The sequence below is a fragment of the Periplaneta americana genome, chromosome 11 (assembly GCF_040183065.1).
Source record: "Periplaneta americana isolate PAMFEO1 chromosome 11, P.americana_PAMFEO1_priV1, whole genome shotgun sequence".
Taxonomy (NCBI): Eukaryota; Metazoa; Arthropoda; class Insecta; order Blattodea; family Blattidae; genus Periplaneta; species Periplaneta americana.
The window spans coordinates 160019904-160034181 of record NC_091127.1 but is presented as its reverse complement, the minus strand read 5'-3'; the positions used below and the strand labels follow the sequence as shown (position 1 = coordinate 160034181).

The following is a 14278-nucleotide window of genomic DNA, read 5'->3' as shown; positions in this document are numbered from 1 at the left end:
TATGCAGCGCCAATGTGGGGGACTGCAAATAAGACTCACATGCATCGCCTACAAGTTCTCCAGAACAAGTTCCTGCGTACTGCAACAAATGCCCCCTGGTTTGTAAGAAATCAACAACTGCATCAAGAATTGGGAATTCTTCCACTAGAACAGTACATCCATTCAATGTTAAAATCTTTCTTCAACAAACTTCCTGGTGTTCCTGGAGCTGTGACATATAACATTGGAGCAAGATCTTGTCAGCCATCTCGACTTAAAAGGAAACTCCCTCAAGACATCCTTCTTAGTGATACTGACGACTCTTCATAATTTTAACACAGAAAATCATCATATTTTTATTCACATAATTCACAATTAATTAGAGGAGCCTTTAGAGCCAACCTCAGCATGATATTCTGCATGTGATATTCCATACCAGTGGTCTGTATAGCAAGTTTGCTGGTCGACCAATATTAAACATAAAAAAATCCTAAATTGTTTGTTGAATGGAGGGGAATTTATAAATTTAGAGAACTTTTTACAGAAGAACATTGAAATATGTCTTATGATGCATTCAGTTGCTACATTAAGAAACCATTTAATATGTTATTCAAAATTCTTACAGGAAAAACTTGGGAGCATAAATTTATTATGTATTTCATAGTTTGTATCCATCAAAATAAAAATTTGTAAATTACTGTTTCATGTTTTTATATGAATTCAAAAATTGTGAGTTATTGTGTGTCAAATGGCAAACCCAAATTGGGCCAGACTGAACAAATATATAAATATTGTAGAAAGACTTAGCTACGAGCCATTCAGAGATAATTCTTTTAAATTCACCCTTGCGCTTATAATATAAATGGCGGGGAATTTTATTAGCCACTCTTAAAGCCATGATTTCAAAATTGTCTGTAGTCTTAGTTCACTTAAAATGAGGTAGCCTATGTCAAACATAATTTGCTTCTAGTGTTATAACTATGAAATTCACTTCTCGTAATATATTTATGAAAATTTTGTTTACCAAATAACCATAACTTTACTCAAGTATGTATAGGCCTGTGACAGTCATTACCTTTTCTCTCTTAAAGAGAGGACTGCAGTGTTCGTAAACACAAGAATTTGTAATTATTCTTATAGCTTTCTTTTGCGATGCCAAACACTTTGTTTATGTGAATACTGTATCCCAAAAGTAAAATTTCATATGCTATGATGCTACTAAAATATGCATACAGTTAGAGGAAAGAAAAGCTCAGCTTCTCAATAAATACCAAAATTTTTAATAATTTTTCACATATGTGTTCTATATGGTGTTTCCGAGTGATTTCGCGTCAACTACGATACCCAACATATTATAATATTGTGTATCTGATATTGTTAGATTATAAGGAAAAAAGTAATCATTTGGTTTTAACACAATATAGGTGTGGTTTTATCGCGAAATACAGTGAGTCATTGTAGAGCGAAAAAGTTCGCAGCGCTGAAGTTTCGTATTTTTTCCATATTACCCTCATTGTTTTCAGTGTTTTGTCAATATATACTCTTTGTAATAAGTTTGTCAACACCATATTTATATTTTGTTAATCTGAATTCGTTTTTCATAATTTTATTTAGATTAATTACCAACAAATATTTTTCCTAAAAAAATAAAACTAAAAACTATGAAAACATTACGAAAATGTATTCATATGAATCCACGTGGCATACTATTCTGTGTCCAGGGTTGGGGACTTAACGTGTTCGCGTTTCATACACAGTTTTATTACCGGATTTCTAGGTTGAAAGTTAAATTTTTACTTAAGTTAACTCGGAGGTTGCATACTGTTGTATAAGAGAATTGGAAAGAAAGGTCAACCACCTGTGCAACCTGAGTCAAAGCAAAGCTATATTTAATCTGTGATCGAAATGTACAGAATCGATTCATATATCGTTTTTTCGAAGGTAAAGTTGTTCGATGTCTCGAACATCTCGAAAGTTTGGAGCTTGTTCGAGTCTGTGGGGCCTGATGTGTGTAATGAATGTGAAGTACATCTTTTAATTTGAATTATAATTGTATTTTGTAGATTTACTTTTATGGAACCTAGAGACGTAAGGTATTGCTAAAGTATAGTTTGTTTTTACTAGTATGGTTCTCGTTTTTATTCATAGAATTAGAAATAAAAGATACCTAGTGAACAAAAACAACACCCTGAAAACAAAAGAATTTATGTTTATTACTTTTAATACATGTGCCAAGGAATGATTGAAAACAAAGCGTTGATAACTGGGAATGCAACATATTTCGGATTCCCCATATTTTTTACATTTCTACCTGTACATATTTTAATTCTGTAGTATGCCTTTATGTATTTGCAGGTGGACTGCCAATGGCCTATCATTTTAATGACAATGTTTATACCAAATCATTTACGCCACGGGAATATCAAGTAAGTTGACATGCTATATTATATAGTAATATTTAAATATCGGAACTCTGCTTTCAAAGAAACGGTCATATTTTACAAAATTCAATAGAAATAATCCCTGTCATACTCGAATAGCTAGTTCTAACTTTGGAAAACAATCTGTGCATCAAATAATCTAACTCCGTAATAGATTTACCATTTACGATGAGCTAATAGAAAATCACTAGTAAGTGTAAGATTAATAAATCATATTCTCTTTAACCTACACTTGAGACACGTTTGTGTAAAATGATTAAGAGTGTAATTTTGTATTAGGTGGAGCTGCTGGATGCTGCGAAAGAACGTAACATCATTGTTTGCCTCGGTACAGGATCGGGGAAGATCTTCATAGCTACAAAGCTTATTCAGGAATTGGCCAATGCTATACGAAGGTTAGTGTGAATGAAGGATTGGTAAAAGTATGTGTTGAACGCAGTGGTCTATTATTAATTACTTCAGTTCATATTGTAGCTACAAATCTTAATCACGAATTGGCCACTGCTGTATAACAAAAGCCTAAACCAACCTAACCTGTCACAGATTCGTATATGCAAGGTAGGCCTATAGCGTGAATGTACAGTAGCCTGGAACTTTCATAATGTCACCAAAGCTATATTGGTATGACTGGTAAGACGGTTGAAGGTGCATAAACGGAATAGAAAGGGAACTACCTCAGCGCGAGTTTAACCAAATGGTCATTCCATGTCAAATCAACCAGGTCACCGAACCTTCATGTCTCAGATCTTAGATTATTAGAGGAGAAAAATTCGCTCTGGCGCCGGGGATCGAACCTGGGTCCTTGGTTCTACGTACCAAGCGCTCTAACTGAGCTAAGCCGAAGTTCAATCCACAGCACCGGATCGAATCCCCCTCCTCTAGTGTTTTTCCCTTTGTGGCCTTACTCCATGTTGGACATAATATGTTAACATATGTAGGCCTATATTAAGTCAACTGCCATTATACAAGGAACACACTCAATTGAGTGACATGATGGCCGGGATTCCACAGTATGTAGGCTATATGCACTGTTGGGTGAAGAATCTACGTAAAGATTAATTTTTAGTCGTGCAGATGTTATGGTAACTCGTAATCCAGGTTTTACTGTAATTGTAGTAAAATTTCTGTTTCTGCGACAAGAAATCTTATGTTTTCAAGTTCATCGGTCCCTCATAGAATTCATCTACAACTTCATCAATTCCTTTAACTATTGTTTTAATTATGCAGCGATGTGCAGTAACCCATTGTTTGTAAGAAATTTGGTTAACAAAATTTTCTTCAAGCCTCTGAATTAATTTTTCTTTCAGTCCATCTATCCCAGGACATCCATGACATTTATTTGAGAGACATTCAGACTCAGGACTCAGTTCTGGATTGTGTAACTTTCTCCATTCTCCTGTAACTTCATCCCTCTTAGCCCTAAATATTTTCCTAAGAACCTTATTCTCAAACGCCCTTAATCTCTGTTCCTGTCTCAAAGTGAGAGTCCAAGTTTCACAACCATACAGAACAACCGGTAATATAACTGTTTTATAAATTCTAACTTTCAGGTTCTTTGACAGCAGACTAGATGGCAAAAGCTTCTCAACCGAATAATAACTCGCATTTTTCATATTTATTCTGCGTTTAATTTCCTCCCGAGTGTCATTTATATTTGTTACTGTTGCTCCAAGATATTTGAATTTTTCAACCTCTTCGAAGGGTAAATCTCTAATTTTTATGTTTCCATTTCGTACAATATTCTGGTTACAAGGCATAATCATATACTTTGTCTTTTCAGGATTTACTTCCAAACCTACTGCTTTACTTGCTTCAATTAAAATTACCATGTTTTCCCTAATCGTTTGTGAATTTTCTCCTAACATATTCAGTATTAATCAGCAAGACGTTGCTGTTTACTACCATTAAGTTCGAAATTCTACCAATCTCCGTATTTTCCACTTAAAAATAAAATACAAATTACATTCTTCAATCCGAATTGTTGTTTCTAGCATTATGGAAGAATGTTTATATTTTAACATAATTTATATTCAATTAAAATAAATTTCAGACCATTTCATCATGGTGGCAAACGAACTTTCTACTTGGTGGACACAGTGGCTATGGTGGCGCAACAGGCATCGTATATTCGCCACCTGACGGATCTGAAGGTTGGAGAGTACACTTCCAGTGATGCTATGGACATATGGGACACTGAGGACTGGGAACAAGAATTCCGAGAAAATCAGGTATTAGAAATTAAAATCAGTGTGTGTGTGCGTGCGTGCGTTTTTTTTTTCTCTTTCTCTTCTTCTTTATTCTAATTTGTAAACTATTTTTTAACATTTCTTGGCCGTACATTCTGAATTATTGTTTTAGGTTTTAGTCATGACAAGTCAGATATGCCTGGAGATACTGCAATGTGGGTTTTTACAAATGAACTACCTCAATTTAATCATATTGGATGAATGTCACAGAGCTCTTCAAGATCATCCCATAAGGCAGGTTAGTGTCTACTGTTTCCTGAATTTGTTCCAGTTATAAATTGTGGCTATTTAAATTAAGCAAGTAATACGATTTTATGAGATTTAAGTCTTAATGTTGATTGTTGTAAATAAATGCAGGCTTTTACATATACAGGGTATATGTAAACTTATCAGATTACCAGGAAACAATTGGCTTTCATACAGTCCTCTCTGTAGATTGAAAACCCAAAAAAGTTTCATATCCATTGTTCAAGAATTAAAACAGAAAATGTTGGTGTCTAGTGCCTTGCATTTGGCAATGAAGCCATTAGCAGTTAAAACAGAAAATCAATATCCCGAATTTAAAAGAAAACTTACAAATTAAACCAAACCCTTTAACTCTATTAAATATGGAATATAATCTAAATTTAACAGAACAACAATAAATATTCACGAGAACAACCCAAAGAACAAGAATAAATACCAGAATAATATATTCCATGTTGGCTATATGAATAAAGGTATAAAGTATAAGCAGCACTAAAAAAAAGATAAAAATATTAAAGTAGGCTATATATAGTTAATCATGACCAGCCAACCAAACTATTTAATAATCTAATCTCACCTAATAAATTTAATGAAGGTGGAGCAGCTATATTACAAGATCTTAATAAAAATCACCACATAGTCATTCTAGGTATAAATACCATTAAACTAAGAAATACTGAAATCAGAAGTAAACATTGAAATACTGAAACAATTGTCTTTAGAGGCAATTAATATTAGGTACCCTCCACAAAAATGGCTTCATTTATACACTGACGGATCCTTGATTTCCAGAGAACAAGGTGCCGGTGCAGGTGTTACGTGCTGTCTCTTCTCACTTTATAGATCTCTTGGATATGGAACAAGTTTTGATGGTGAAATCATTGCAATAAGTGAAAATCTCAGGAATCTTCTATGCCACATCAATAAATTTAAGAATGCAGTTATATTGTCAAGACTCCAAAGCAGCTATTCTATCAATAGTCTCTAAACACACACCTTCATCTCAAACAGCAGAAATAACTAAAATGCTCTCTCAATTAATATCACTCAATAAAAGAATTGTATTCCAATGGATACAATCCCATTGTGGAATCCTGGGAAACGAGAATGCGGATGCTTTAGCAAAGAAGGGCAGCACTGCTACTTACAGACCTGTTACTAAATCTACGTATTACTCTGTGAAAAGATTTATTAAATCTACATACTTAGACTTCAACAAACAAAATTTCATAACACAATCTCAAGGGAAAAAATAGAACTCTCTGCATCATAATCCACAGTTAATTCCCGATTTACCACGAAAATCGTCTGTAGCTGCATTTAGATTGGCAACAGGCCATGATTGTTTGGCCAAACACCTGCATAGAATTGGAATATATCAGTCCCCTAACTGCCCATTGTGCAACTCAAACCAAGAAATGGATTCGGAACACCTCAAAATCTGTGCTTCAGTGGCTGGTCATGATAATATCTTTGAAAAATATTGGAGTGCAAGAGGTCAAATGACTTTATTGTCAAACGCCTGGCATTAGAAAACAACAACAACATAGACAGGGTGTAAGTGATTTTCAGAGTGAATAGCGAAGAGGTTTTCCTATAAAATATTGTAGGTGATTTTATGATGGTAGCATTATGTGTTTTAATGATTTGATATACCATCCTATACTACACGAATTTCGATGTTCATTTTGCAGATCATGAAAGAATATGTGACTTCATATGAGCAACCTAGAATTTTAGGTCTAACAGCTCCTCTTCTAAACAGTACTTGTGATCCAGGACGTTTGGAAGGGGAACTTAAGCGCTTGGAGATGGTGCTGCACAGCACAGCTGAGACAGCGAGTGACATAGTGTCAGTTCTCAGGTACGTAAATGGGATGGTGTATCTCTAGTTATGAATGATAAGAAAATATTCAGTTTGATCAACTTTAAATAAACTTAGAATAACAGAGATAGAAAAAAAAAGAATATACTGTACTGTATTATAACTTTTAAATTTCATTTACTGGAATAATGTTTCTCAAATTCTGAAGATTCCTGGGTAATCTTAGCATACTTTACACATGACTACTAATTTTTTTATAATATCGTTGCATTAGTACGGTATTTTAAATTGTTGTGCCTATGAACTGTTAACACTTTCAGTGAATGTGTTCACTAAAATTACTAGTTTTGAACATTTCACTCATCATCATTGTCTCTTAGGATAATACCAATACTAACACTATGTAGACAGCCAGAATTAAAAATAAACACTGGCCACCTTCTTACCTGTAAGAAACTCAACACCACAAAACAGCAGACAGCTAATTTAGCTCAATTGTACTGGGAAATTAGATTCCAAATGAAGTAGATGTTTTCAACTGGAAGGCCATTGGACAAACCAGATGTAAATTTGTAATGAAATTTATTACAATGGTAATTCAAACAGAAGTTTAGCCAAATCTTTAGGCCTATAGTACAGTATTTGAGACCTTTATTGAATTGTGTTGGTGATGTGACAGTAGAACAGGTCAGGACATAATCTTTAATAGTTTGATGATGATGATGACGAGGACGACGACGACGAGGAGGATGATGATGATGATGATGATGATGTAATTTATAAATGCATACAATATGACTTCATGTGAATTTCTGTGGAAGAAGAATTGTGCAGTTAGTGAATACTATAGAATATTGATAACCTGTAGATATTTTTGTTTTCTTTATTAGATATTGTACAAGACCCAAAGAACTGGTGCTAGAATGCAGCTTACCGACACCTGGAACTTTGGATGAAATCTTGGAGCTTCAAGTTCAGAATGCATTCACCTTTTTAAATGATCATCGCTATGATCCATCAGAAGTATATGAAGATGAATTCCAGGAAGAGTTGAAAGGAATTCCAGATCCAAAGATAGATCCACAAAAGATTTTTAACGACTTTTTAGATGTGCTTCACACATTAGGTATAATGTTTGTGATATATCTATGTTTGGCTGAAACCTCGTGTTTATATTTTTTCACCATGTACATTTTTTTTCTGTCCTAGCAATTTTTCTTTAATCTGATTGTATTTAATTCTCTTAAAAAGCACTGTTCGAAAATTTGTTTTCCTGGCTTGTACGTGGCTATCGCAACTTAATTACTTAATATTCTTTTTTTTTTTTTCTCTCTTCATTTCTTCGAAATGTTTCTTGTTGTCTTCTCCCTCCCATAGTCCACATTAAAACTAGTTTTGATCAATCAGCCCTTATCCATTCTTTGCATGTTGCTGAATCTCATTAGTTCAGATTTTATGCCGTTTACTCCTGATTTCTCTCATTTTAATCTATTCATTAACAATAATAATACAGTAAAACTTCATTTATACTTTTATATGGGATCTGAAGAAAAAAAAACACTAAGTGAGAAAAATGTATAACTGAAACTTCCTTTAATAAGATCTGAAATAACATTTGAAATCTATATGGGGAGAATTATAGTCCCGTCACTCTAATTTCCAGCAGCCAATCATGTTGCAGGTCGGCTACATTTAAACGTGTGCATCTTGTGATTAGCTTATGAAGATGTTAAGCATTTCCTAAGGCTCAATAAATACTTAATGTAATCGCCCGCCATTTTGGCTCTTTCGTTTGCATTTGTAGAAAGGACACGAGGACGTTATTTGCCGCTCAATTATTTACTGAATTACAGTGTGTTTGATTTATTATCATAGGAGCTATGACATGATAATATTTAACGATGTGGCAAATAGATTCCTCGTCTGGTAGCTCGGCAACGAAAGAACAAAAATGGCGAACGATACTACCTACCTAGACTTTATAGAGCCTTGACTTCCTAAGACGTAAGTAAAGAGGAGGAGTCATGCCAGGAATAACAGCGTTGCGACTATAGTTAAGTCACTTTAGTCAAATTTTCACAAGAGAAATTTGTAACTTCACAGTTAACTCATCTTCGAGACTAGGCTACAGTACTTAAATTTATAACACATATTCTTGAATACTGTAAAATTATATTCTGTTAGACCCAAAGCTGGCTAGTATGTTACATTTCAAACTCCAGCCTAGAAAATTTTATGGCATTGACTTACTTGTTCTTTCCTGTGATCTTCATTTAGTAATAAGTGATTATTTTACAAAAAAGTCAGTCATTTGGGATTGCTTGTTTCTAAGGAATAAACCATGTCTCAAATTGTATGACTTGAGGCTTTCCCAGCATTTGATATAGAATAACTCTTCTCGGGTTCTCAGCCAGGTGAGTTGGAGATTAGCTTCCAAGCTTTCGACGGCTAGCTCTGCCATCTTCTTCGTCCCTGAAGAGTTATTCCATGTCTCAAATTGTAATAATTCTTCCGAAATTTGTTCATGGTGTGTTACAAAATATTTCACTGTTTCTAGAGCAGTAACAGCATTATTAAAGGACACAAGATTGTTGGAGGCAAGTATAGACAGCTTCAAATGTTCACGGATTTCAAAGTAGCTCCATCTTAACGATGAACACATACTGTATTTTCATTTTCTTACATTTTCACTGCGGCTGCAAAACGGTATTTGTCGAATTCAGGGGGGAGAGCCATTAATCCTTCCCATTGAAGGCTTTAAGGAACCAACCTGGACAAATACCCAATGTCCCATCCTTACCTTCCCGTGGTGCAGCTGTTAGTAAGCATAATTTTACAAGCTGGACTAATGGGAGGGGCTACTCATCCATTAGCACTGGTCAGCTTGATGAGTTAATGACTGAATTTGGTATAATTTTCCTTTATTCAATACCTAATTCTCTCTTTACCCTTTCTTATCCAGTCCTCTGACTGAACTCTTACTTTCTTCGACCCCGACAGTATTAGAGCATTCGAGGCCTAGGGGTTCATTTCACTTTCCTTCCTACCCTTCCTACTTTTCTGTTCCTAGTGCTGACCTGCTATGGCACTAAAATCGTCCTCCAGTGGCTTAAGAAGGGGAAGCTGGTGATCAACAAGATCTCCCAATTAGGTCCAATGGACCCGTCGACCAACAGCAGGTGTGGTCCTCCAGACATTCTGGGGGTTGTGTGTGAATGAAGTACCCACCAAAACGTTGAAATATGGTGTTCACTTAAATCGGCTACAACTTGCCATTTTTAATCAAGAAATGGATTCAGAACATCTCAAAATTTGTACGTCAGTGGCTAACCATGACAATATCTTTGAAAAATATTGGAGTGCAAGAGGTCAAATGACTTTGTCAAGTGTCTGGCATTAGAAAACATCAACAACAACATTTTCATTGCAATTTACATAATATTGTGTAGAACTGATTTAGAATATATAAGTGATGTTTCGTAACTCCTGGGGATTAAAATACGATCGTATAAGTGTAAAAGAAAATGTAGAACCAAAATAAATGAACATGGAAAGTATAGGAATTTTGCCAGGACTTAAGGGAAAAAAAGTATATGTGTAAAAAACGTATAAATGCGAAATGTGTAAAAGAAGTTTTACTGTATTTGTAATTAATTTTCCAATAGCTTGATAATCATAGTGCAGAACAATCAGTAAGAAATAGAACTGTTGGTTCCTAATACAGTGAAACTTCCCAATAGCGGACACCGCCAGGGAAAAATTAAATGTCCGTTATTGAGAAGTGTCCGCTATTTAGAAAATCATTAGTATGTAGGCTATACAGTACATTAAAATTTCTCATACATATTCAACACTATATTTTACAGTACAGTACAGTAGACAGTGAGATTTGCAGTATTCATCCCGAGAGAAATCGTATCAGTAAATGTTTTGTAAATGAAATAAACATCAGTCACTGTACCACTTCACCTTACACAAAGAAATCTAGAATTGCATTCTCTGTGTATGATTTTAAAATAGCATCTATTGTTTTTGAAAATTTCACTAATCTAAGTTTTTCCCACATTAAACTTTGTGGCCAGCTCACAAACACTTAATTTTTCCTTCTCACTATGCTTTACAATATCCACTTTCTCTTTTAGTGACAAACGTTTACGTTTTTGTGACATTTCTGATGTGACTGTACTTCTGAACACTCAACTTGACAAACTAAGAAAGTACGGACTGCTCACGTACAGTATCACAACTAACAAATGTGCTGCTTACCTTCAGTAAAGTACAAGAACGTTCAAATGCATGATAATGATTGTTGCAAAGAATTCCGTTTAATTTACAACCGTCTTTTTCTTTTTTTCTTTCATGGTTTCCGTTATTTGGAAGTTTTAATTGTTGTTGGGAGATAAATTTCAGTGTCTGCGTCCGTTATTGAGAATGTCCGCTATTTGGAAGAATTTTATCATAAGGGCCAATGTTATTTTGCAGGGGAATTTTAAAATGTCCGCTATTGGGAAGTGTCCGTTAAGGGAAGTTTCACTGTACCGCGTAATTAAGATCTGTCCTGTATGTGGCTAATCTGACAGTATTAATATCATTCTTGAGTTAGAAGTGCCTGTGAGACAGACAATCAATGGCAGGTGAGAATGGAGACTAGCAGAATTCAATTTTTGACATAATTATGCAAGAATGGTTGGCAAATTTTTCTCGGAAATCTTACTGGTCTCCATTTCTTACTTCTTGTCCGGAAATGTTTTGCAGAGGATTTTTGTTGCTCTGAAAAGTCCTTCATACTTGACGGAGTTTGAACCTACAACCTTTGAATATAATGTCAAGTAGTAAAGACTCAACTAACAAGGATGATATAAATAAATAAAGTTTATGGCCACTTACATGAACCAGTCAGAAAAAGAACACTAAATGCAGGAAAGTGATGAAATTACGTAATTATTACTGCTACATATACAAGGGGGATCCAGGAAATAACGACCGTTCGTGCATACCCGCCGCGCAGCTGACTCCCCTTCCTTGTTTGAAGGTCAACTGGCTTCCTTAACATGTGTTCTTATAATGTTGTGAGTACTGGTTGCAACAAGTCGCCAATGTGCATTTTGTGTTACTTCAAAATGAACGACGTGATTGATAATCCCGCCGACTGTGAGGTGAGGAGTGTGATTCGATTTTTGAATGCCCGACATTTGAAACCTGCAGAAATTTACCGGCAATTGAAAGAAGCATATGGTGATACTGTAATGAATGAAAGAAATGTGAGAAAATGGTGTGAAATGTTCAACAATGGGCAAACAAATGTCCACGATGAAACTCGACCCGGACGCCCATCACTCATCATAGAAGACCTGAAGACTAAAGTGAACGACAGAATCTTGCAAGACAGGTGCACATCACTCGACGAATTGCATATTGCCTTTCCTGACATTTCTCGTTCTTTGCTTGGTGAAATTGTGTCGCAACATCTTGGCTACCACAAAATCTGTGCACGATGGGTTCCACGGCAACTGAGTGACCAACACAAAACTCAGAGAATGGCCTCAGCATTGACATTCTTGATGCGATATCACACAGATGGAGATGCCTTTCTTGATCAAATTGTGACTGGTGATGAGACCTGGGTGTCTCACAACACCCCAGAGACCAAGCGCCAATCACGTCAGTGGCATCATCCCTCATCACCCAAGAAACCGAGAAAATTCAAACAGACTCTCTCAACACAAAAAGTCATGGTTACTGTCTTTTGGGATCGCAAAGGTGTTCTTTTGCTGGATTTCATGCCAAAAGGCACTACGATCAATGCAAATTGTTATTGTGAGACTTTACGAAAACTACGGCGAGCCATCCAAAACAAGAGGCGAGGAATGCTTTCGAGAGGAGTTGTGCTTCTTCACGACAACGCCCACCCGCACACTGCTGCTTCAACTCGAGAATTGCTGGATCAATTCGGTTTGGAAATCTTTGATCATCTGCCCTATAGTCCAGACCTTGCTCCTAGCGATTTTCACCTTTTCACTAAGCTGAAAGACTTTCTGGGTGGTACGCGTTTTGGAAGTGATGAAGAGTTGAGGAAGACAGTGAACACCTGGCTTAATGAACTGGTGGCAGAGGAGTATAACACGGGAATTCTAAAGCTAGTGAACAGATACGACAAATGTTTAAATGTAGGTGGTGATTATGTAGAGAAGTAAAGGAAGCTTCAGTTATGTAACAGACTTTGTTTTTTTTTTTCAAATAAATATTTTTTTTTAATTATTACAACAAAACGGTCTTTATTTCCTGGATCCCCCTCGTACTTTAAAAGCATGGAAACACATCATTGGGATTTATTAAATTTATCATGAAATCAGAGAACGGTATTGCACATGCTCACACACACATACTTTTCATCAGAAACAAATTTTATTTTGGAACACATTATTAGTTTTCATTGGGTATTTTCACTTACTTTAGGTCCATGGTGTGCAGACCGGGCAGCTTTGGTTTTGTTGATACAGCTGGAAAAACTAAAGGTGAAGACTCCTTATGAGAGACACTTTTTGTTATTATGTATGGTTTCTTCAGTGATGGTGAAAATCAGGTAATTATTATTTTATTTAATTTTTATAAGAAAATACAACTTAATTTGCTCTGCTTTATAATACTGTACATATACATCATACCTTTGTGGAATAAACTCCAGATGTGATCGAATAAGATCTTTCTGGCTAGGATGATCCATTTCCTCAATTGGGCCACCTATATGGCACAATTCATTATATTGATATATGTTATAGGATGATAAACAATGATGATGACTGGAAAAATATGTATATGTTTACTTTAACCCAGATGTGCCTGAAGTATTTTTTTTTGCAATTTTTGTGTATTTTGCAAATCACATTTAATGCAGTATATAATTGAAGTTCATCTATGGCGTCAAAACATTCTAGTTGTAATTGGTTGAGCTAGAAACAGGTGTCCTTTTAAAAGGACAGTAGGCATATGAGCATACATTTTGAGGAAGAATTGTAAACTATGCTTACATGATAGAAAACAATGTAATTGTTATAATTTATTATTATTATTATTATTATTGTTGTTGTTATTGTTACGTTATTTTATTATACTTTATTATTATTATTATTACTAATATTATTCTGAAGAGCGATGCATTGTGGCTACATTTATTTTAACTATGGAATGCTATCGTCATTGAGTAGTATCATACTGCTATTGATACGTAAAAATACGTAATAGGCGAAAAAGTGTATACCTGAAAGCCAGATTTGCATGATATATATGTCACAGAGGTAGTTAACAGAAAACCACAATTCAAGTCACACAGAGTTTGTGTTTGGCTTTCAGGTGTCTTGTCAGTCCACTTGAGGTATTTGGATATAAAGGGAAAAGTTGAGATGGTATCGGGTGTAGTTCCTGGGTAGCTCAGTCGGCAGAGAGTTGATGTGCTAAGCCAAAGATCCCGGGATCAATATCCGGCCCCGGAATAATTTTTCTCTTGAAAGTATTCAGATCTTGCTGTGTTCGCGGAAACAATG

General features: G+C 35.3%; 1 protein-coding gene across 1 annotated transcript in view; it reads left to right on the top strand.

The window, feature by feature from the left end:
- Window positions 1-1967: 1967 nt before the first annotated feature.
- Window positions 1968-14278, top strand: part of Dcr-1 (Endoribonuclease Dcr-1) — a 78427-nt gene continuing 66116 nt past the window's right edge. The window contains exons 1-8 of the mRNA XM_069840328.1: window positions 1968-2072; window positions 2335-2405; window positions 2700-2815; window positions 4471-4648; window positions 4779-4904; window positions 6607-6776; window positions 7628-7863; window positions 13194-13320. Coding sequence (XP_069696429.1) covers window positions 2346-2405; window positions 2700-2815; window positions 4471-4648; window positions 4779-4904; window positions 6607-6776; window positions 7628-7863; window positions 13194-13320 — 1013 coding nt within the window. The 5' untranslated portion in view covers window positions 1968-2072; window positions 2335-2345. The remainder of the gene's footprint in view (window positions 2073-2334; window positions 2406-2699; window positions 2816-4470; window positions 4649-4778; window positions 4905-6606; window positions 6777-7627; window positions 7864-13193; window positions 13321-14278) is intronic.